The sequence below is a fragment of the Fopius arisanus genome, unplaced genomic scaffold (assembly GCF_000806365.1).
Source record: "Fopius arisanus strain USDA-PBARC FA_bdor unplaced genomic scaffold, ASM80636v1 scaffold00058, whole genome shotgun sequence".
NCBI classification, from domain to species: domain Eukaryota; kingdom Metazoa; phylum Arthropoda; class Insecta; order Hymenoptera; family Braconidae; genus Fopius; species Fopius arisanus.
This window is the reverse complement of record NW_011887797.1, coordinates 129,679-152,188: the sequence shown is the minus strand read 5'-3', so window position 1 is coordinate 152,188 and position 22,510 is coordinate 129,679. Positions and strand designations below refer to the sequence as shown.

Below are 22,510 nucleotides of genomic sequence, written 5' to 3'. Positions count from 1 at the left end.
TTTTCTCCTCGTTCCAATTTGCTGGTCTACCGAAGGATAAACTGATTGCTGACACGATGAAGAAAGATTGAGCGAAAAAAAAGAAGAAGTGATGAACGAACGCCACTTCCTAGTTATCTCTTTCCCACCACTTTTCGCCCACTTCTTCATCCTGAGACCCTCGAGAGTAACCGCAGAATCAGCAGTGATGCACAGTACGGGGGATCTAAAAATACTGGGCGAAACACATCACAGACCACCACGATCTTTGTTTTTCATCGGTGTGTCTCTCGTGGTAAATCGTCATCGAAAATCCTCAGTTATATGACACTTGCGCGCGAATTGCCATTCAAACTTGTCTAGTCGTGACTGAATTATCTGATCTATGAGGGAAACAGTATTTATCATTATCGGCTAATGCCAATTTACGGTGGATGAGACTTGGCACTTCTGGAGGATTCAAGTGAAAATGATAAATTCAGAGGGATGGATTCATCTGATTATTTTGATTCTCGGTGAGTACTTGTTTCAATGTTTTACTGGTCGGGGGTGGGTAATGAACAATGAATAGCTCGATCGGTCATTAATCGTTTGAATCCGGTCATGACAAAAAATAAATTTCACGGCCATTCATTGATTATTCACATCCATAAAATATCCAGTGGTATGGGACAAAATTAACTTATAAAGATTGACCGTGGGGCTATTACCGCGGTTATTACCGAGTTAAGTTCAATGTCACATCCTCATGCCCGGCTTTTGTGGCACTATAGTTGCACGTTAACGTGACTGGCAGATCAATCATCGTTATTGTTTAAATGAGTTAACGAAGACATGGACGGATCTCGTTTGGGCGAAAGGGAAGGGGTCATTATTGAATTTAATAGGCATTCATCGTAATTCATCGGATATTTTTTCACTGACTAATCATCGATTGATCACGCCTCTCTCACAGATATTCTTCATACTGAGATTTTTCGGGTAAAGTGTACAGTCGTATTTTTCCACTGCGACATGTGTGACCCAATTCTACCATCCACTCCTTCTTCGTTGCCATTTGACAAGAATTCGAATATTTACGGAGAGATAAAGTCTCTTAGCGTTGGAAAATTTCTGCATTCGAAAAATGGTCTAACACCAAAAATAAAAATTAATCCTTCCCGGAACCATCTAAATGATTATCGCAGCGGTTTTATTAATTTGTTTAATCTGCAATCGAATAACGCGGTTGAATTGTAATTTAGAGAATTTTTGTGATTTTTTTTTCGTTATGCATTCGCAATTGTCGTAAAATTCGGGAATAAACAATCTGAGTTAAAATGGTGAAGAATTCGGGACATGGTGGATGCTTTCCATGAAAATATACCCTAAATATTGAACATTTTAATCCACATTGCATAAATGAATATCAACGATTATATGAATATTCATAGTGAATGGTAATCTTGTGTGGTGCGCTCGATAGAGTCACACGCATAATCAACTATTCGTCAACCTGATTGCACACACCAAATATTATTTACTGTGGAGAGGCGAATTCTATCATTAACTGGTTTACCATAAATTATGCAATTAGGTGAGACATAATATCGGGATTGCTTGAATTGTTTAATATTAGAATCCCCAGGGGATAGAAGGGGAAGAGGATAATCAACGATTAAGGGTGATTGATATTGATTGATGCAATGAAAAGTTATTGGGGATAACTTTGTTGGATACGGATTATCTGTTGACACTGTATTTTTGATTCATACCCAGCATGAGTGTACACAGCTGAAATACTCTGGCAAATGCCGTTTGGTATTCTTAATGATTGAGCAAATTTTCAACAGTCTCCGAGGTAATAAAACCCCACAGTATGACGGCACCCTCGGTAAATTCTGTACAGTGTTTTCCGTGAGAATTGAGCGAGCATTTCTCGCAACATCTGACGACTAGGTTGAACTATTAATATCGACCTCGGACCATAGTCCGCGTCCCCAGACTATTTCTCTTACATTTTCGTGGGTGAAATTGAGAGAAAGATTTATAAAATTCCGTCGGGATGGAACGTTAATTTATTACCGGCTAGAATAAAATGAGGCTTTATTCTGAGAGTCAAGACTTCAAACATCGGGAGCTTTCTCATTCTGAAGCTGCGACTTTCGAATGTTGGGACTTTCACAAGTCTTCGAATGAAATTTGTTTAAATTGAAAAATTACATCTGCCGATTCAACCGGACTATTTCAAATTATCATTAAACACTTGAATTAAAAAGAAATGTCATCTGTAGTCCTGACAGTCTCAAGTTTAAATTTGAAATTTTGAAAGTTTGAAGGCGCCCTGAGTTAAGCCTGCTAAGTCCTAATTTGAGACATTTATAATTTTTTTTTTAACTATACGGCTTTCCAATTCAACTCGAATCTTCTCTCGAATCCACACTGTGCGAAACTTAGGCTGAAGAAAAATTTCAGGCTCAGTGTCGAAAGTCTCAACTTGTCACAGATGCCTCTCATAAATATCTGCACAAATCCCGCGTAAACTCTTTCCAACCCCGTAATTAGAGACTCATCGCCATGAAATAGACACTTTGGGGTTTCAAATGAATCCCTTTGAAACCTCAAAACGAGTTTATCCAGAGGGAACAATAAAAACTCATTATCATACCACCAACAAAGCCCCTGGAAGCCCTGATAAACTGATGAAAGCGTCCACAAATTTCAGTCGAGTAACCGGCGCCTGGAATGCTCGACATTCCAGCAAAAAGGGACAAATATGACGAGACAATCTAAATTTTCGGACGCTCCAGGAGTTTTCATTGTACTCTATACACCCCAACGCCGATAACAAACTATTTGATAAGTCGAAAGACATGAAAGAAGAGGTAACCCCCGAACAATTTTAGAATGTCAAACTATTCGTGGGACGATGTCACTGTATATTTTCACAATAAATATTGAATGGAGGTCAGTCCGATGTATCGGAAAATTAAGTCATGTTCTCAGCAGGTCAGCAGTCATATCCTGCCATAAAGACTAAATCTATAATAAATATTTACAACGGATGGTTTATGACGAGTTGATTCAGTCTTACCAGTGGATCTAAAGTATCACAATTATATACGGACTAATGAATATGGTAAATTATCGGAAAAGAAGGAGCGCGATGGAGCAGGCACACATGCTGTGACAAGAGGTTGACATGTTGGAGATTCTGCGTGTTTTTGTCCTGCCAACCCCCGGCAGAAATTCAATAGAATCCTAAAAAACTTGCCGTTTTTGCCACAGAGACCAATTATTTTTACATATACGTGCGTTACCACCGACAAAGCTGTTGTTTCGTGTCTGTAGCTCAAACACGTCCAACAACTTTATATGGAGTTTCTCGTGGGGTATGACGTTTTTGGATTGCGAAAATCCCACCATGTATTTTCATTTATGGTTTCACCTTTGGGCTATATCAGAACCGATAAATGGGAGGATACGTTGGGGAGATACCGTAGATAATGCTATTGGTAATATATTATTAGTGAGTACCTTGGGAAAAGACCTGTGGCGAACAATTTCAGGATAAATGTCGAATATTATGGGAAATTCACGGAAAATAGTTTTATCGGAAAGTACCGGGAGAGAAATATTTGAAAAGAATATTACGGATATTTTCTATGATTTCGTAACCGTTATTATTTCGTGGTGATGTATTGAATTTGATTTTTTAGGATTGAATGATGGAAAATGCGGACTAATCGACTAATTATTCATTAATAATCGATCGATTAATTGTCATAAATTATGGTGGAAGCGTTACAATGGACTTTTAAAAATTTTTGGGAAATTTTTGTAAAACACTTTTTTAAGGAATTAAAATAAATTTCACAACGGAAAATATGAAGGGAAGGAGCTCGGAGAATTGATTTTCTTTGTAAGAAATATTTTTTAGCTGCACGCTGTACAAATATTTAGGAACATATATCAATAACAACAAACTGAAATCGAAGGTTCAGGTTCTTTCTGATTTATCGTGTTTACGAGCCATTGCCGGGGGATAACCGCGAGCTGCAATAACGCACGAATCCCGACCACAATGAATTATTGAAAATTTGAGTTGGGACGAAATGATATGTCACTAGCGCAACGAAATCGTAAACGTACACGCATTAGCAGTGGAGACCGCTGACTGAAGTCTAATGACTGTCTGAAATATTTTATTTAAAAATTACCAAAACTTTACACAACCGGGTAAAAAAAAATGTGATCTAAATATTGTTCCCAATTCAATCTTTCTGTAAAACTATTGACAGTCGATTGAAAGTCATTAAAAAACGGAATTTTTGTAGAATCTTCTCCCCCAATAATTTCACAAGAAAGTATTGAGACACTAATTATAATATTCACAAATACAAGCATTTGAAATGAATCGTTTTTCCTCTTTTTATTTTCTTCCCCCTTTCCCAGGATAATGGCGAGAAGACAGCGATTCATCCTCAAAACATCATGACTATTAGAAAAAATGCGCGGACAGATCATTAATCACTTAAATAAATTGGCCGACCAATTTATTCCTTATCGGGTCTAGAGTTCAATCAAGAGTTGCATTACGACAATATAAAATAACAACGAAGATTAAACAAATCGATGATAAAAATTCATCAATTTATCCGTGAATACCTGAGGAAGAAGCATCTGTTCATTGAATTGGATATGCGTGCCGTTGCCTAAACGCGTTTAGTCCAATCTCCGAACACCTCTCACTAGCTCATGCGTTCCGGTGATTTCTAAACTGTAGTTTACCAACAACTCTCGAATTCCCAGTCCGACACACAACTAGATTCTCCACTTACGATATCAACTAATCCGTACGTTATCTCAACCAATGCGATAAGTCCGGAGCAAATTAAATGGCTCTCATTCACAGTTGCTTCCAACATCTTCATCTCATTCATCAATACACTATTTTGATTGATCAGTGCCGTAGGTCATCCTCCAGGAAGGGCATGCGATTAACTTGATGTAAGAGATTCCGCGGCTTTCAAGGAAATTAGACTGAAACCTGAAAGCAATTATCGATTTTCCATCGGTCAATCATGACCGGTTATAATCCAGCGAGGGCATGTCACATTATCGAGAATCTAACGAGATTGAAAAAGAATTCCGGTGAGCTTTCCAGACGAAGAAAAATCTCTGGATAGTAATTGAAATTTATTGTTTTTAATTTTAAAAGTTTGTAATTACAGAAAAATTATTCCTGATTGAAGGTCATCTTATCGTATAAGTCTGGGAATTTTTATCTGGTCTTAATTCCCAAGTGGATCTTCATGAATTTAGGAATTTCCTTTTTACAATTCAGCATTTTTTTTAATGCAACAGCAGTAAGCAACATTTTTTCCAGTTATTGCTCTGATGGCTGCAAAAAAAATGGGGAATTACTGCAGATGGTTGATCTCATCCTTCGTGTTCTCCTGTTTCCCGGCATGTTTTTTCTTCGTTATAGACAACTCAATGGCTCTAAGTCATGCACGTAAAATCAAAAAATTACCATAAAAGGCACGAAATGTGTGACACACTGTAAAATACTGCAGACATTGAGTTAAAACTCCCGGCAATATGACAATTTTTTCCCCTCCGGCATTCATGTGTGAAGTGCGTAACCCATACTATAGAACACTTTCTATAGTATGGGAAACATCATGGTGATGATCATGAAATCCTAATAGTGCGTGCGTGAACATGAGATGAAAATTGCGTGTCACACGAAATTACGGGCAAATGGCAGTATTTGGGGATTAATTTTCCTCGATTGTCCTTGAATGATCGACCCATGACGTCAAATTGACCTTGAATCTAGGAATCAATGACCGGTAATTGATTCCTGGGTAAATATTGAAAACAGATAGATGGGAGTCGAGAAATTAGGATTTCAGAAGATTTTGAAAACATTGAAAAACCAAAAAGGAGAGGAGAAAACTATGGGGGAGACATGCGCCTCATGTTTTCCGGATAGCATCTCACAGTCAGACAGTGCGTGAGTACATCCTCAGTACAATATAATTGCCTGTCTGGTCATTCACATCAATTTCGACTCATTCATTTATTAACAACTGCGGTAATAACTATATCTTCGAATTATTCAATTTTTTCAATCTCTCCCAATGATTAACCCTCGAGAAATTATATAAAATTGTCATTTTTTTTTTTATAATCTAGCCTTACAATAAACAACGCAATCTTCAATTTTTTCAACTTTTCCTCATAGCTAACAAAAAAAAATTTCGCCCATTCCTCAGATAGTATAATGCATTCTGCTTTTTTCGCATTCCATTACTATGCGTTGTTTAGTATAAAGGGTGAATATTACATCAAGTCAGTGCTTAATAGTCAAATTTAGTTAATTAATGAAATTTTGTATTTTTTATTGACTGTATTCAGGCCTTGGTGGTGAATAATGAATTTTCTGAATTTCATTGGCTCCCGTCCCGCAATTAATTTCGGCTTCTGTTTATTCAATTCAATTTGTCTTTGCGATCCCTGAAATTTTCGAATGTTAATACAAAAACGAGAAATCAAGATTTTCGTCTCTCAATAACGCAAGTCATGTAATTTTTCCTAAACGATTTTGTCGGCTCGACGATTTCCCTCGCATATTCCTGTATTCCTGCTATCTGACGCTGTCACTTATCCAATATCTGCACACAAAAAAAAAATTATTGTTACGCAGAGAGAGACCATTGTTTTTCCCTGTTCAATAGCTTTTCCCCATGATGTTGTCAACTGGTATTCAATAAATTCCCGTTTTTGTCCCTCAGTTCCCCAGGAGAGGCGGAACGCGGGAAATCCCTTGATTTTCTCATAACGACTGGGATTTTTCACTTTTCCTATTCTCGTAAGGAACATACCTGACCGATAAAAGTGAAGAATTGCCGTTGGGAGAAGGTACAAATAAGAAATGGGCATTTTTTTCAGCGCAAAATGTCGCGCCAGGTAACAGGTGAACATGCGACGACTGACAGTCGACAGAATGTCTGACGCGCGCCAACATTTGTTTGAATTTACAGTGTATTGGTGTAATATGTAACTGTTACCTTGCACCGAAGGCCAGAGATAATTCTGTATACCTCATGTTATCCTGAGTGATTGCAAATTTTTTGGGCTTCAACGTTTACAACGTTTTGACGGAAATTCAAGTGCTCCGGCGCGACGGGAAACTGTGCACATTTTGAAAAATGTTCAAATGCTTTAATGATCGTTAGATGAGTGGCTCAAATGTGTTGGGGATTTAATGTGGCTGCATTGTATTCAATCTGGCATTTATTCTATTGTCATGCTATCCTGGTTCCTCAGTGTTCCATCCGTTCCAACCCATGACTTCCGGTTTCCGTTTATATTAATCCAAAACTACCGATGCTCGTTCTCATCTTTATTCTCTCCCAATAATTCCAATGTTTGTTTCGTCGATTCAACGTCGTGTTATCTATTCATTGGAGACTAAACCTGGCGGGTGAATGTCATTCTTTTCATTAATTTCAGTAACGTACCCTTTTTATTTCACATTCTTGAGTCAGAAAGACCGCATTAAGAGACTAAGAGACGGGGATTAAAATAGAGGATAACTTTGTACATTGAAATTTATTGAATTTATCACTTGTTGGACTTTTCGTTGTGAAAATGAAAAATTTAATAAAATTTTCAACCGATACTTATCAAACAATTTCAAGCCATTTCCATGTGAGTTTAGATATTCATTGAGTTCATTGAATCGGCAATCAAGAATTCAATTTTTTTCTCCAAAATTTAACCCGCAACTTGCCAACGGTGCCCCTTGTAGATAACTATTTTTCAAAAATACTAATCTACTTGAAATAAATATTCAATCCTTGAATACCTTCCACCTCTTGAAAAAAAAAATAATAAAAAAACAATCTAGAAAACCTTCTCTCCGGAAAATCTCAAATTTGCGAATCTGCAAAAATGAGTAAGTAAACAGATAAGAAAAAAATGGGACATTCCCGCGCTTTTTTTTGCATGTGGTCGGCGCGAGCGTTCCATCCTCGCCGTGGTTTGCCTCCCCACCCTCAGTCAGGGGGTGGTTTAACCACGAATTCACCTCCTCAGGGTGATGCTCCCCTGGTCTAATGGCGGGCATCCGCGACGCTTCGGCCCCTCGAAAGAAGGTGAAAAAAAAGAGAATTGATACATCTCTTTTCGGTGAGGACTCTTCGATCTAGCTCAACTCTAGACAGCATGACGATCCTTGGGACCACGTGAAAACCGGTCACTTAAGCAGCGTCGCGTCTCACTGGTCCCAGGATACCAGAAGGTACTTGCAAGTACCAGGTGTAAATACCCACTGGGGTAAATGCGTTACCAGTCCATCGCTATGTACCTCAGTGAGGGATCATGCATAGTGGTGGTTCTACCACATGACAGCCCTTCTACCTCACCCTCCATCCTTTTTTTCTCGTCGATATTTATTTTCCCGGCCATCTCTCTCCCCCCTGTTGTAAACTTCTCGCCTGTTTCATAAACGATATATTGCGCTGTCACGTGTTTATCGTTAAAAGGTGGTTATATCGATTTTACGTAGCTCAAAGTGTAAAGCGCATGCACTCGTCTTGGGGGAGGTATAATGATGATAATTACGCATTCGATAATCAGTTACGGAATTTTCAATGAAAAAAATTTCGTTAAAAAAATGTAGGTGTAACGGAATAGCTTATGAAAATAATCTTTTTAAATAATTATAATGCATGTACATCAATATATAATACGTAAATTGAATTATGTATTTAAATTATGTATATTATCTAATTGGAAAAATAAATGAATTTTATTTACCAAAAGCATTTTTTTGCATGTACTCTCCGACGATTTAGGCGTCCAAAATGCTAGTAAAATGCAATTTAGACTAATTGGAAATATGAAGGAGTAAGACGAAAGAACGCACAGTAGGAAAATGAAAACCGGCCCGAACCTGAATGAACCAACTGCAAATGTACCTACCTCACGTACATGGAGCCCTAATACACAGATGTTGAACGTCATCTCGAAATACGATACATACCCCCAGCATCTTGATCTCATCTCTCACGATACTCGGTATATAACTCATTCATCTAATCCGTTTAATCACCCATATTCTAATGTTCTCATCAATTCATCAATTCGTCACTGCATTCACACACTAAAAATTCCATGCAGAACATTTACCTCATGTATTGACTATTGTACAATATTTATACAATACGCCATTCACATCGTGAAATTACGTTGAGAAATACTCGAGAACTGTGTCAGCTAGCAACTTTAGAATACTTCCTCATCGCTCTGTTAACTTGATCTACTGACGCTAGAGAAGTGAGTGGCAAACTACCAAAATGGTCAACCACACCGTTCACTTGGTTTTATATTCTTTCATCACTTTTCTCCTTTCAATCCTCTCAAATTACCACTCATAATTACCGAAGAAATCGTGTAATTCGCCGAATAATTCTATTAGTCGACAATTATTCAATCGCCATAGGAATTGAAAACAAAAAATGTAATTCAATGTTAGAAATTTGTTTAATATTCAATACCAATTGCAATAATATTCGCAATAGTGTTGTATTTTTTATATAATTATATAATTATATAATTTGAGGAATATACGTAAGTTTTTGATATCGTAGGCTTTTTACATATTTTATTTTTGAGGAGGAGAGTAGGAATTAATTGAAGAGCTTGGCATGATCCCCGAGAACGTCTTTATATATTCCGGCCCAGAAGTTCATGCGATCTTTGAAAATCGAGGTTTTCATGGTCAGCTCATCGTTTATGGCCAAATATTTTCCATCCTCTCCCATGGGCTCCCATTTGATGTTGGCTGCACTCATCGTGATGGAGGGGTTTCTACAGTATTATAACAAAAGATAATGCAAATTGTTTTTAAAAAGATTTGAACAAATGTTTTTGTCTGGAAAATTTCATTACAATAAAATTTCTCATCGTTTCTGGGGAAATTCAGAATTAATCGATTTTTACATGATATTTTTTTTTCGTCAACACCAAATAATTATGATTTAATTTGAGTGGTTACTTTTATTGTTCTCAATTGGGTGATTGAAGAAATTAGTGACATACCCCTCTTTCGCGAAATCCGTCCACATTTCCACCATCTGATTAGTCTTAGTCTCCACTCGTGAGCCAGGTTGTAATTTATTTTGGAATACTTTCGAGTAGAAGAGATAAGTCATGTCATCCCCATGTACAACCCCTGTATGAAAATTCATGTTAAAAAAACGAGTTATTATTTTCAATCATTTTGTGCGTTTATGGTTCCGAAAATGAGAAGTTTATCGAATATTCACGTAATTACTCGATTTGTCATCAATAAAATACAGATAAATTTAATGTAAATCTGTCGTTATGAAAAATTGAGTTTTCATAACGGAAAATTTAATAGTTAATCAATAACTAACTAACTAAACTTGTCCACATATGTATACCCTTTCGGGCTTTTACATTTCCCATCCCCAGTTCCCCCTGTACCGCAATTACGCCGAGGGCCGAAGGGAAAACCTCATGGGAAAAAACCTTGGCCAGGTACAGTCCCCTCTTTCGAGACTACCGCTCGTACGATGAAACCTGTGCAAGTTAGAGCGAATTCTATCTCTAAAAAACCCCTGGTATTTCCCCGACTGGGAATCAAACCCACGAATCTCATGTGCCAACCCCCTACGCTCTAACCGCACGGCCACCGCACGTCGATTAGTTAATCAATAATTTTCTATTGAAACACAAAAATAAGGTTCACCTTTTTCAAGTTTAAACAAGGACTTCATAAATCCTAAAGGAGCTTCGAAGTCGAATAAATACTGATAAACAGGTGAACTCAACCGTGCATTAATGACCCTTGCTGTTAACATTGAGCCGCAGGCGAAAAATACATCAGTCAGAAGATTAGTAAGTTCTGTCACCGAGTCCCCAACGGCTTTATCACCGAAATAAAATTTCTTGATTGACTCTCCCACCATCTTCAGCTGCCCTGGATCGGTCATGTTGAGGTCCTTGGGGATGAACAGTGCGAAATTATCCTGGAAGTGAGAAACCATGGGCAGCACCACTAGAAAGTCATTTAAAATGTTTTTTTTTTATGAAAAAAAATCCCAGGTCAAGCATTACGTCAATCAAAATGACTCTAATTACTTCCTGTAAACAGTCCGCCCTCCTGGGAAACTGTTCCTATCATCGTGTGTACATTAGCCACTTTTCCAGATTTCAGCAGCTCCCATGGATCCGCTGGAAGGAACATGTCCTTTCCGATATTATTCTCCACTGATGGCAACATGAAATGCATATCGCCACGGAGAAAGTTCTAGAACAATCAATCAATGAATGACATATTAATTACTAATGACCTACTAATAAATTATAATTATAATACATTACAGAAAAACTTTACGTTCATTAAATCAATGATCGCAACTCTCTGCAGAAATTCCAGTAGATCGTTTAATATTTTGCTAGTAAATTAAGTCTCACAATTATTTATTTACCATTGTTCCACCAAGTGCGTCATTTGCCTCGACAATCTGTGGAGTTGGAACTTCACTCAGTTTCACAACCAATTCTTTGGTGTCAGATGCTTTGATTCCAAGTTTGGCAGCTAATGTCATTGCATCTTCCCTTGGGGTGTATGAAATGGCCCAAGAACTTGATACTGACCCACTCTGAATAATTGCTCGTCTGAATAATCCTGTGTACCGGAAATAAGAGAATATTTAACCGACGTGTTATGACGCAAAAGTTCGAAAATATAATTTTTTTATTCTGTCTTTTTGAAACTTTATCTTCGATTGAGCACTAACGTTAATTAAAATTAAATTCAAATTCAATTTTTTTATCAATTTTTTTAAAACTCAACTTCCCATTTTCTCAATCTATTCTGACTTTCTTAATCCATTACATTTTAATCCATTAAATCCACTCGATTATGCGTGAAGTAAATATTTCAATAATTGCAATTTTACGTTTATCTCAAGATAATCGGTGCAAACAAAATGGCCCCTCTCTTTGTTAATTATTAATATTATCCATTGCTAATTCATTAGTGAAAATATATGTAGAATATATGAATAATGAAAGAACATATTTTCCAATTGTTTCTTTCCATTTTTCGTAATTTTTGTACTAGCCATATTTCAGGGAATCCCCAGATGCTTTGTCAATAGGATCGATGACCTGATGGAATTCTCCCCTTCAGATATTCCGTTGAAATGCGTATTATCTTGAAACATACCTTCTGACATCGGTGAGAGCATGTGATACTGAACAGAGGCAGCACCAGAGCTAACACCGAATAATGTTACTCTGTTGCGGCACCCACCGAAACGACCAATGTTATTCTGAATCCAGTTGAGAGCCAGGACTTGATCCTTCAAGCCAGCGTTTCCTGGTGCATTAGCATCCCCAGTGTTGAGATATCCTAATCGAAAGTGAATATTTGAATAATAGAGCATTTCCCACGTGCATTATCATCCTCAAATATTCTTACTATCAAATACATTTTACCGGAAATTCCTTTAATTGCGAGCATTATTTATATTATCTTATATTGATTATAATAAAATTTCAATTATAATATTGTATAAAAAATCTTCTATAGTATTTTATAATTAAAAATGTCGGCAAGATTTTAATATTTAATTATGGATAAAGTTCAAATCATTAACATAAAAAAATAAGTAGAAATAAATAATGGAAAATGTAAAATGTAAAAATATCTGTGAGAGAGGCAATATTTGAAGAGAATTGATTATCAGGGGAATAATAGATGACTCACCGAGTGCTCCCAATCGAGAATTTACTGTTACCAAGATAACATCCTTCTCGAGGAGAAAATCAGGACCGAACAGATCATCATCGCCGGAGCCTTTGGTGAAACCACCAGGGTGGAAGTATACCATCACAGCTTTACCACTTCCCTCCTCGAGAGTCGGAGTGTAGACATTAAGGAAGAGACAATCATCATCTCCGAGGACTTTTTGCTGAACCATGCAGAAGAAGACACAAGTATTGCCATGTTGAGTTGCATCCCTGACTCCGGTCCACCCCTCAGCAGGTTCTGATTGCTGGGAATTAATTCGGTCAGACTAGCCAGCAAAATGCTAATTAAATCGGTTAATTACGATAGGTTTACACGTACTAACTCGGGAATTTTTTTTCCAAAATGGAATTGTTTCATTCACTAACTGTTAATTTCCCACATATACGTCTCGTAAATTATAACAGAATCCCCAGAAGAGATTAAAATATAAGAATTTAACAAAAAATTGCACGTTGAAGTCACCGTTACGTCAGTCTTGTCAAAAATTTTAAGTGTAATTTTTCAATAATGTACACCAAGAATCTAAATAGAAAAAATTATCAAGACAGAAAAAATTCAAATTTATCAATAAAATCCCGTTGATACCAATGAATTAATAATCAGCAATTAACTAATCAATTAATTAATAATTGATTACCTTGAACTTATTGGGCCCAATCATGGGTTTTGCATAAGGTATTCCCTTGAAACTGTAATACTGCACTCCATTCTGGGTAGTAGTTGTTTTCAAACCTCTGAGAGTTCCCTGGGGAATGGTCAACTCAACTTCATCAGCTGCCCAGGATAATCCTAATGCTAAGCAGCTGACTATTACTCGTACTAGCCACATTGCAATTCTCAGTTACTCTTAATTTTTTTAGGCTTCAGTTGGGTCTTTTATAGTTTCTCTGAATCGAATTTGATTGAGAGTTAGGAACAGGACATTGTGTAACTCTGACGCAGTATGACTTGCATGATTTATTGAAAATATGCTAAATTCAATGAGCAGACTATCATGTTTTGACGAAAAATTTGAAAAAATCCATCCGGTGGTGTAATGCGTATTTCAAATATTATTGATTGTAATTAATGGACAGGATAATTGTGTTGGAATAATTATCATTTGCAGTTTAATGGACTGTAAGGGCGTTTTAAACCACAATACTCCATTTATAACCTGATTCCGTGTTCTCAAATGTAGCATTGTCCGGGGTCAGGTTGCATAAAGCCTTTTCAAACGTTTTTTACCATTGTTCATGGGATCATAATTCTATTCCCGAATTAATGGATAATTGCATCGTGTATGAATGGTGTACACCAGGGGTTCCAATAGGGTAATAACATGCCTCGAGATATAACGCACGTTCACCGCTCGAAAATCTCTTTCCGATTTGACAAAAACTATTGTTTTTTCATTAATACAAAGTGGCGACAGTGAATAATCATATCCTGTTTCGGTTTTTCCTTCTCACTGGCTCCGATTGGGATTGATTAGTTAATTTATCTTGCAAATATTTGCATAATTTTTGTAGGATTAAAGAAATAGGATTTTTTTAATTCCGGGATTTTCCTCCGCTTCATCAATGCGGAATGGAAAACTTCCGTTTCAATAAAAAAATTTTCTAGATAAGGGAATTAAAAAAGTTCTTGTATTTCGTTGATCTATTGCTAGATCACTTGACGGTTCTGGATTTCGGATTATATTATCATGATATTGAAAATAAAAATGCGTTGTAATTTGGGGATATCGCGTAGAATAAACATCCGGTGATGCAATAAAGGAAAATTCCGCATGTCTCGAATGCTACAAAGTAGTCTAGTAGCGATTTGAATGAATCATAGCGCCATGCGTAACAACTAAATTTAATCCGGGAATCATAAGTGAGAGGAAAGTCCAGCGCCACGGTCTCTTTCCATTCGATATATATATACACATGTGTATTTCTGTCCTTGTTTTGATATTGTGGTTTAATACTTAAACTTTTAATATGTATAGGTCAAAATTTATTAGAGAGATTACGTTCCAGGGGGCGTAGCTCAGATGGTAGAGCGCTCGCTTAGCATGCGAGAGGTACCGGGATCGATACCCGGCGCCTCCATTTTTTTTTCAATTTTTTTTCCAAATTTTTCCTTAATTGTGTTATTTTTTAAATTTCAGTGAGGCTCACTGAAGTTCATCTAGTTCACATCCTTAATTTTCAGGTGTCGGAAACGCCATACAATGCGAGATATTATTTATTTCATTGTAAAATTTCTTAATCTCTTAGGGGAGAGTGGGGCAAAGTAGGTAGGCGGGGCAAAATGAGACGCAGGGAAAAGTGGAGCAGTAATGAATTTCCATTATCCAAGACTATAGCACCTTTTTGAATATTCAATTTATTCATAGAGCAGTTAAAATATTCGCAGCGCGTTATACTCAGTACTTTACAATCTATTACTCTATGATTGAATTTACACAATGATAAATATAAAATTTCTTCACAGAACTCAAATGATCACATGTTTCTTCGGTTTTTCACGTCGACACATTTTATTTAATTTCACCTTAAGGGCTCGAAATTCAAGCAGATTTTCCAGATTTTAGAAATTTCAAACGCCTTCAGAGGAATATATCACGTGAAAAGTTTGAAGGAATTTAAGAAACTTTTCAAAATTTCGAAAGAATTGAAACTCTTCTGGAAATTTCCGAATTCAAGAAACTTCTAGAAATTTTCCAGAAACTCTTCTAGTTTCTAGAAATGACAAAAAAAAATCTAAAAATTGATAGAAATTTCCATAAAATTCTTCAAGTTTCTGACCAATTTTAAAAGAATTCAATTGATGGAAAATGAAGAGCAAACTTCGAGGGAATTCTCCAGATTCTTAAAAATTGTTGTCAAGCTGTTTCCGCTAAAATGTTCATAATGACCTTTTCTATAACTCTCGGAATTCTCTACAAAAAAGGTCTCCTTCAAAATTCTCCTATCTCCTCCAGATTCCAAAATAACGTTAATTAAGAGACGGGATAAATGAAATTGACTTGACTCCAAATTATCATTTTCACATGAATGTGATCACGAGCTCACATTTACGTAAAAAAAAAAGTTGTCTGGATTTCGCTCTTGATTCCTTCTTTCTAGCGTTCCATCTTGCCCCACTCTCCCCTATATTATTCTTCGAACAATTTATTTGCAAATATTATTTTTTCACTTGTATCGTACTATATTGTTTTTTTTAATTTGTTTACATAATATATTGTTGGTGTCAGGAGTACCATTGAATCAAGGTGGTTATGGAATAGCCCAGGTTGTTCTAAATTACAATGGCTCCCCGAGAACAGCGTGTCCAATTGGAAGGAATAATAGTAAACCAATTGATCGGTATGATTCATCGATCACGCTCCGGCAATTGCGATCCGAAATGATTCGAATGACATCCGTACAGGATAAACCACTCGACGGATATATCGTGACCTCCAACGACGATCATCAGGTAATTTTCGTTCAATGAGATTCCTTCCGATCTTTTTCCATTTATCCACACGAAAAACAATTTCAGAGTTCGATTCCATTATCACATGCTCGGACGGCTCCTTCGGAGGTATTTCTCATGAAGTAATAATAAGTAATAATGTTTTGATTTTTATATCGAATAACAAAATTAACTGTTTCGTGTGTTTATTCTTAATTGAATGGAAAAGAATGTTCTTTGGAATATTGAATGGAATAATAGTATATTACGTAACAAGTGCGGAATAGTGATTTTTGTGCGCATAAGAGGTTTATAGCACGAGCCGATGGTAAGTGGTATAATCCCTCATGCCAAAAATCACTTTCTGCACGAGTTGCGAACAATATTTTTCTTCACAATGTGCGGGAAAGTTACTTTTTGGCACATGGTGATGAAAAAGAATTTATCCCATTTTAATTAATAAATGAGTTGGAGTGAGTTTATTTAACTGAAAAAATAAGTGAAGTGAGCTTATTTAATTAAAGAAATAGGTAGAGTGAAAATATCGAATAAAGATTGTTATTTGATTGAAATAAATTTTTTTATGAGCGTACTTTCACTTGGACGATTAAAGTAGAGTTGTTTTTATTTGTTCCAGAGTGAAACTGTTTTAGCCCATTTTATGAGACGTGAATTCCTCACGGGATTCCGAGGTAGTGCAGGAGAAGCTTTGGTAACAGGAAATAAAGCGATACTGTGGACCGATGGCAGATATCATATTCAAGCAGACAATCAACTAGATTGTAATTGGATTCTCATGAAATATGGCCACGAAGGTGTACGTAGGCTTGTCGCATCCCATTCCAATATTAATTGTTTATTGGAAAAATTTATGATAAAATTTATCCTCACCCTCAGTAATTCAATTTGAAATTTTTCACCAAAAAAGGGCTACTATTTATAAACTCTTTCAAAATTACTTATTTAGTTATTGGATAAATCACTCAATTACTCCAGGATTCTGGTCATTTGGAAAAAATTGCAATTTTCAATTGAATACCATTAAAGTTCATATAATTAATGAAAAATCTATAGTTTACAAGTTATAGTTTATTATTGCAAGCAAGTGTAGGGTAACATGGGCATGTTTTCATTTTAATTCATGTAGCAACAATTAATTAACACTCAAAAAATCCTTGAATCATTATCAGATTAAATCTCAAATTGCTGGTTTCAAAAGAATATATTTTTGTATTATTCAACGACATAATAAATATAGTATAAAAGAAAACATCATTAAATTTTTAAGTTACAATGATAAAATTGCGGCTTCAATTAATTTTTTTAGGTCCACTACAAACAGCTGTAAAAAAATTACGTGTCCCGCAAAAATTACATGAAAATATTACGATTTTTACTATCATCGTCTTTTCCACTTTAATGTAAGAATGAATGAATTATAATTTTTTCCACATGTAGTTCTAACTGCAGCGCCAGATGGCATTTACGCGGTTTTTTTTCCTCAAGTCAGAGATTACGATAGAGTTGATGTAATCCATTGCGGCGCGTTGTAAAATTAAGATCATACTTCACAGGATCATTTCTGTAGTATATCTTCACATTCTCTCTACTCAACAGTGGAGTTGATGCAGCCATGATGAAGAGGTATAATCCTTTTCCCTGAGCGTGAGGACGACTCGTGGATTTGAATTCTATTTCGAATCCGCAGTCATCGATGATCGTTCACCTTCCGCATTCCTTGTGGAAGGCCTGGGAAGTGGATATTCTGAGTGGTTTTTTTTTATTATTCTCAATCATTAATCAAAACTTTTTATTCATGAATAATTAATAACAGGTACCATCCATGATTCAGTGGATAAAACAAGAGTTTCGGAACAACTCGCAAGCTAGGATAGGGGCTGATCCGAAATTAATTCCAGCGAAAACGTGGACAGATTGGGAAGAAGAACTCGGTAATTAGATATTCCATTAATCCTTTGATTTCTCGTTATCCGGGGACAATTTTATTGCACGTGCTAAAAGAAATTGTTGAATTTCTACTGTTGAAATGTTGAATATTATTGAAATTCTATTGTTCAATAAATTATCCAGCGGCATCATCGATACACCTTGTAGCTGTCCATAAGAATCTCATCGACATAATTTGGCAAGTGAATCGTACATCCGACATAACTCATCCGGCCTACGAATTAAAAACCGAATTTTCGGGTAAATCCTGGCAAGAGAAGATCCACCAAGTGAGATGTCTCATGGAGAATGCATCAGCTGATGCTCTTGTTATCACAGCCCTGGATGACATCGCTTGGGTTCTCAACATAAGAGGCTGGGACTTACCAAATACTCCAGTACTCAGGGCATACGTTGTTCTCACTCCTCAAGCCATTCTCCTTTACACAGATCGCAAAAAAATCAAGAGAAGTGTCGATTTGCATTTGAAGACTGACGGCTGCTATTACGCTGATTGTGTGAGGTAACTCACTTTTCCTTCAAAAATCATTGAAATCCCCTAATTTTTCCATTGAATGAAAATATAAAGTGATATAATTTATCAAACTAATAACTCCATTAATATGAGGAATTTCGACAAATTGCGTAAACCACAGGAATCTGTTATTCATTTATTTATTTAGGAGGGGGATATCATTTTTAGAGTTGACGTTTTTTTTACTGACGGGAGAATATTTATTCGTATCACGATCTCGATCGAGAGATATTTTTCGTCCCATTACATCCATGCAGAGGATGTCTCAGTGAAATGTTTACACTTTTTATTTCTAGAATAGTTAATTATTCAGAAATCTGGAATGATTTGCGAACGTTGTCTCAATCGTGGAGCAAAGCGTGGCTACCAGCTCCCTGCGTATATGCCCAAGGGGTTTCAAGACAAATATATGTATCAGTAAGTAATCTAATTCCAAAAAAAAAAATTTGCTCCCATTACAATGATTCCCCCATAAATTAACTGAAAGAATTTCCGCAGTATCATCATGTACTTGATGATTGGAAAATAATCATAGATTATTATTGATCAAATTGATTATCGATCATTGCACTTTTTTTCGTTTAGATCCCATCGTCAAAACGTTACTTCGAGCCCTCGCCGATAATTGCACTTCGAGCTGTGAAAAATGATATTGAAATAAATGGAATGAGACAAGCACACATAAGAGATTCTATCGTAATGTGCGATTTTATGGCTGATATGGAATTTCAAATGAGTATTAATGGAAAAAGCTGGGATGAGATGCAAGTTGTGAGGGCTATAAATGGCTTTCGATTCGAGATGGATTACAATCAGGGCATTGCATTTCCGACTATTGTTGGATATGGAGAGCATGGGGCACAACCGCATTATGAACCCACCGAAAGGACTAGTGCTCTCATTGGAAGCGACTCCACATTGGTCATTGATTCGGGAGGACAATATTTCGGTGAGAGACCAGTGGACAATTGCATTTTTTACAAATTAACTATAATTTTTACCCACCAATTCGCTTCCCAATTGACTCTGTTTAATTATGCTCTTATTTCTCCATTGAACTTTTATTAGAACTCTATAGAAATTCTTTTTACCTTCCATATTACATTAAATTTTTAATTTAACCTTCATATGAGCATTTTACATAACTATAAAATAGATTTATAAAGAAAATCTTAACATAATTTGAATTTCCATCACATTAAGAATGAAACTAAAATATAAACATTCAACTCGATTAATAAGTATTTAAATATCTCTTAAATTAACGGAGATGACGAAATTTGAGTAAAATCCGCGTTGGCAGAGCTAATTGAGAATTACGTCGAATGTTATTACGAAAATTTCACTCTCTTTCTTAATTTTGGAGATATTCTCCAAATATCTAAACCGAGCGAAGAGCTGAGTTAAGATCTTCGTTCGTTTAACTCACAATTATTGATCATCGGTCAAATAATTAATTTCGCTGATGCATGTAATTAGCTTGATTGACTTTTCAGATGGAACAACGGATATAACAAGGACCTTTCATTTTGGTGAACCGACTGATGAACAAAAGAGGGCATACACACGAGTGCTCATTGGTTCGATTCAACTAGCGTCGATGGTATTCCCACCTGATCTCAGAACAGATCAGCTAGATGTATTTGCTAGAGAACCCCTTTGGAAGGCTGGATCTGATTACATGCATGGCACTGGCCATGGCATCGGGCATTTTCTCTCTGTTCATGAGTGTTGGTTTTTTTGTTCACCATTTCAACATTTTCCTGTAATACATTTACATCTACATGGATTTTTATCATTTTATTTGCAGCTCCCATCAGTGTCTCTTATGTTCAAAATTCAACGGCTGCACCAGGGTGTAGTACACATCTGCAACCAGGAAATTTCCTGTCCAATGAACCTGGATATTATTCCAAAGGAAAATTCGGTGTTCGACTGGAGAATGTACTTGAAGTTGTTCAAGTAGTGAGTATACATTTTTTTAATTTAATTGCATTATAAATTTTTGGATTTAATCGTTTTACAATTTAATTTTTTAATAATTCAATCCACTTATCAGCGATTTATTCCAGGGAATGAAAAATTCGAAATTACTGAAATTTCGGGATGCAACGCTAGTTCCATATGAGTCAAAACTCATTGATTTAAATATGCTGAGTCGATCCCACGTGAGAAAATCATTTAATTACTTTATTTATCCACAGTATTTTCAACCTTGTTCATCCTGCTATGAATAATCATGTTTTATACAATTATTATTAATTTGTTAATACATCAATTCCCCACAGAAATCAATAGAATTAACTATTAAGAGAACTGATTAGATAAAGATAATTAAATAGCGCATTGAAATTACGTTTTAAAAATAATATTTCATGTGATTGTTAATTAATTAATAAGGTGTGTTATTATCTCACAAAACAGAGGAGATGGTTGAATAACTACAACAGACGAATAAGAGAAGAAGTTGGTCCTGAGATGCTGAAGAAATGTAAAATGGAGGCGTATCAGTGGATGGAAAAAAGAACACGAAGCATTCCGGAAGAGGATGAAGTGGATGATAATTATTTCACGGGAGATTCCAATCCCAGTCTCTCCAAGAAATCTTATCTACTCATTATTCTTGTGATATTCTTTCATACATCGGGCGGTGAGTTATTTTTTTCCTCAATTCAATTAACAGGATTGTTATTTAATTATATTCATTGGATAATTCGTCTGAATTGAATTTTCCAGGCGTTTTCATGACGTACAGCTGAGAATCAACTAGTACTACATTCAGATTGAATTCATTCAGATAAATCTTATGAGTAACTCCGGCTGCATTTCGATCTGAGATTTTATATGGTGTAAATTGAAAAGGAGGCGAGAGCTTTAGTGAAAGATTATTTATCGTTTGTGAATCATAGGAAAGAAGAAATTGTTATCAAATAATTAAATCGGTTTGAAGTATTTGGTATGAAAAAGTTTAATAAAACAATTTTGCGCTGTTAAATTCTTGGAATTTCTATTCGAGTTTTATTAAAATTCTATTCAATTGAAATTTCCAATCGAACAATTACGTATCCTTGAGGAAAAAAAACGTGAACTGGAGAGTGTATGTGGGCGGTGAGCCGAAGGATGCGTTCTGTAAACATGTAAACGTTCATGACGGCGGGGTACGCGTATTTGAGTCGACTCGGGTCGGTTTTGGTCAATTTAGTCGATTTGCGTCGATTTTAATCGATTGTGAGGAAATGGGCATCCATGAGTCGATTTAGTCGATTTTAGTCGTTTTTTATCCTCTTGAACTGCGTTAAGGGTTAATTTCACTTCCAAGTTCACTCTGCCAGAGAATATGCATGCCTTACGAGAACAAACTGAATTCGGCCAATTTTTACGATCTGTTGGGGATAAAATATTGAATATGAATAACTGAATTTAAATATATCACACAAATGAGTATAAAGCACCTCTAGATGAAGATATCGCAAAGGATTTATATGAAGAGGTGTTTAATGCGTACCTATGGAAACATCAATTATCATTCTCATGAAACATTCGCAATAGTACATTATGTCATCAGGCGATAAAAGTATTATCTGACGAATGTGGGTTAATATTATAATCAAATTCGCAAGATAATACTATATCGCCATGTCACATAGGAAATTTGTCAATTCTCCTTTTTGATTCCATTGGGCAATCATACGCGATAAAGGATAAGTAATTTAGAATTCTCTTAGGCATATCTTCAATTTAATTAGAATTAAAAGCAATAATTATTTAAATTATTACAA

General features: G+C 35.9%; 2 protein-coding genes and 1 non-coding gene across 4 annotated transcripts; 2 read left to right on the top strand and 1 right to left on the bottom strand.

The window, feature by feature from the left end:
• The first annotated feature begins 192 nt into the window (after nucleotides 1–192).
• On the top strand, nucleotides 193–22,445 carry LOC105268485 (xaa-Pro aminopeptidase 1). 2 transcript variants are annotated; one of them, XM_011308083.1, is made up of 13 exons: nucleotides 193–494; nucleotides 16,047–16,270; nucleotides 16,337–16,378; nucleotides 16,887–17,066; nucleotides 18,084–18,201; nucleotides 18,341–18,719; nucleotides 19,028–19,148; nucleotides 19,317–19,680; nucleotides 20,228–20,461; nucleotides 20,542–20,696; nucleotides 20,804–20,899; nucleotides 21,156–21,381; nucleotides 21,468–22,445. In XM_011308083.1, the coding sequence occupies exons 1-13, from the start codon at nucleotides 449–451 to the stop codon at nucleotides 21,488–21,490; spliced, it is 2,208 nt and encodes a 735-aa protein (XP_011306385.1). In that variant the 5' UTR covers nucleotides 193–448; the 3' UTR covers nucleotides 21,491–22,445. The 2 variants fall into 2 exon arrangements, with proteins under 2 accessions (XP_011306385.1, XP_011306386.1); XM_011308084.1 differs by lacking the exon at nucleotides 16,337–16,378 and having other exon boundaries at nucleotides 21,468–22,444.
• On the bottom strand, nucleotides 9,498–13,672 carry LOC105268484 (esterase FE4). Its single transcript, XM_011308082.1, has 8 exons — nucleotides 13,458–13,672; nucleotides 12,776–13,064; nucleotides 12,233–12,418; nucleotides 11,490–11,689; nucleotides 11,140–11,308; nucleotides 10,748–11,056; nucleotides 10,075–10,207; nucleotides 9,498–9,843 (listed from the first exon to the last, which is right to left on the bottom strand). Exons 1-8 carry the CDS (start codon nucleotides 13,647–13,649, stop codon nucleotides 9,663–9,665), a joined length of 1,659 nt encoding a protein of 552 aa, XP_011306384.1. The 5' UTR covers nucleotides 13,650–13,672; the 3' UTR covers nucleotides 9,498–9,662.
• Nucleotides 14,826–14,898, top strand: TRNAA-AGC (transfer RNA alanine (anticodon AGC)). Its single transcript has one exon. It is a non-coding gene; the product is annotated as a tRNA-Ala (tRNA).
• Nucleotides 22,446–22,510: the final 65 nt, after the last annotated feature.

What these genes read in the sequence shown, in the direction of transcription:
- LOC105268484 (XM_011308082.1), bottom strand. Translation starts at nt 13,649, where the DNA reads ATGTGGCTAGTACGAGTAATAGTCAGCTGCTTAGCATTAGGATTATCC. An exon ending in ACGCACTTGGTGGAACAATG is followed by an intron (nt 11,309 to 11,489) that starts GTAAATAAATAA and finishes TGATTGTTCTAG; the next exon opens with AACTTTCTCCGTGGCGATAT. An exon ending in GGGCGGACTGTTTACAGGAA is followed by an intron (nt 11,057 to 11,139) that starts GTAATTAGAGTC and finishes ATGACTTTCTAG; the next exon opens with TGGTGCTGCCCATGGTTTCT.
- LOC105268485 (XM_011308083.1), top strand. Translation starts at nt 449, where the DNA reads ATGATAAATTCAGAGGGATGGATTCATCTGATTATTTTGATTCTCG. An exon ending in AGATTGGGAAGAAGAACTCG is followed by an intron (nt 18,202 to 18,340) that starts GTAATTAGATAT and finishes TAAATTATCCAG; the next exon opens with CGGCATCATCGATACACCTT. An exon ending in ATATGCTGAGTCGATCCCAC is followed by an intron (nt 20,900 to 21,155) that starts GTGAGAAAATCA and finishes CTCACAAAACAG; the next exon opens with AGGAGATGGTTGAATAACTA.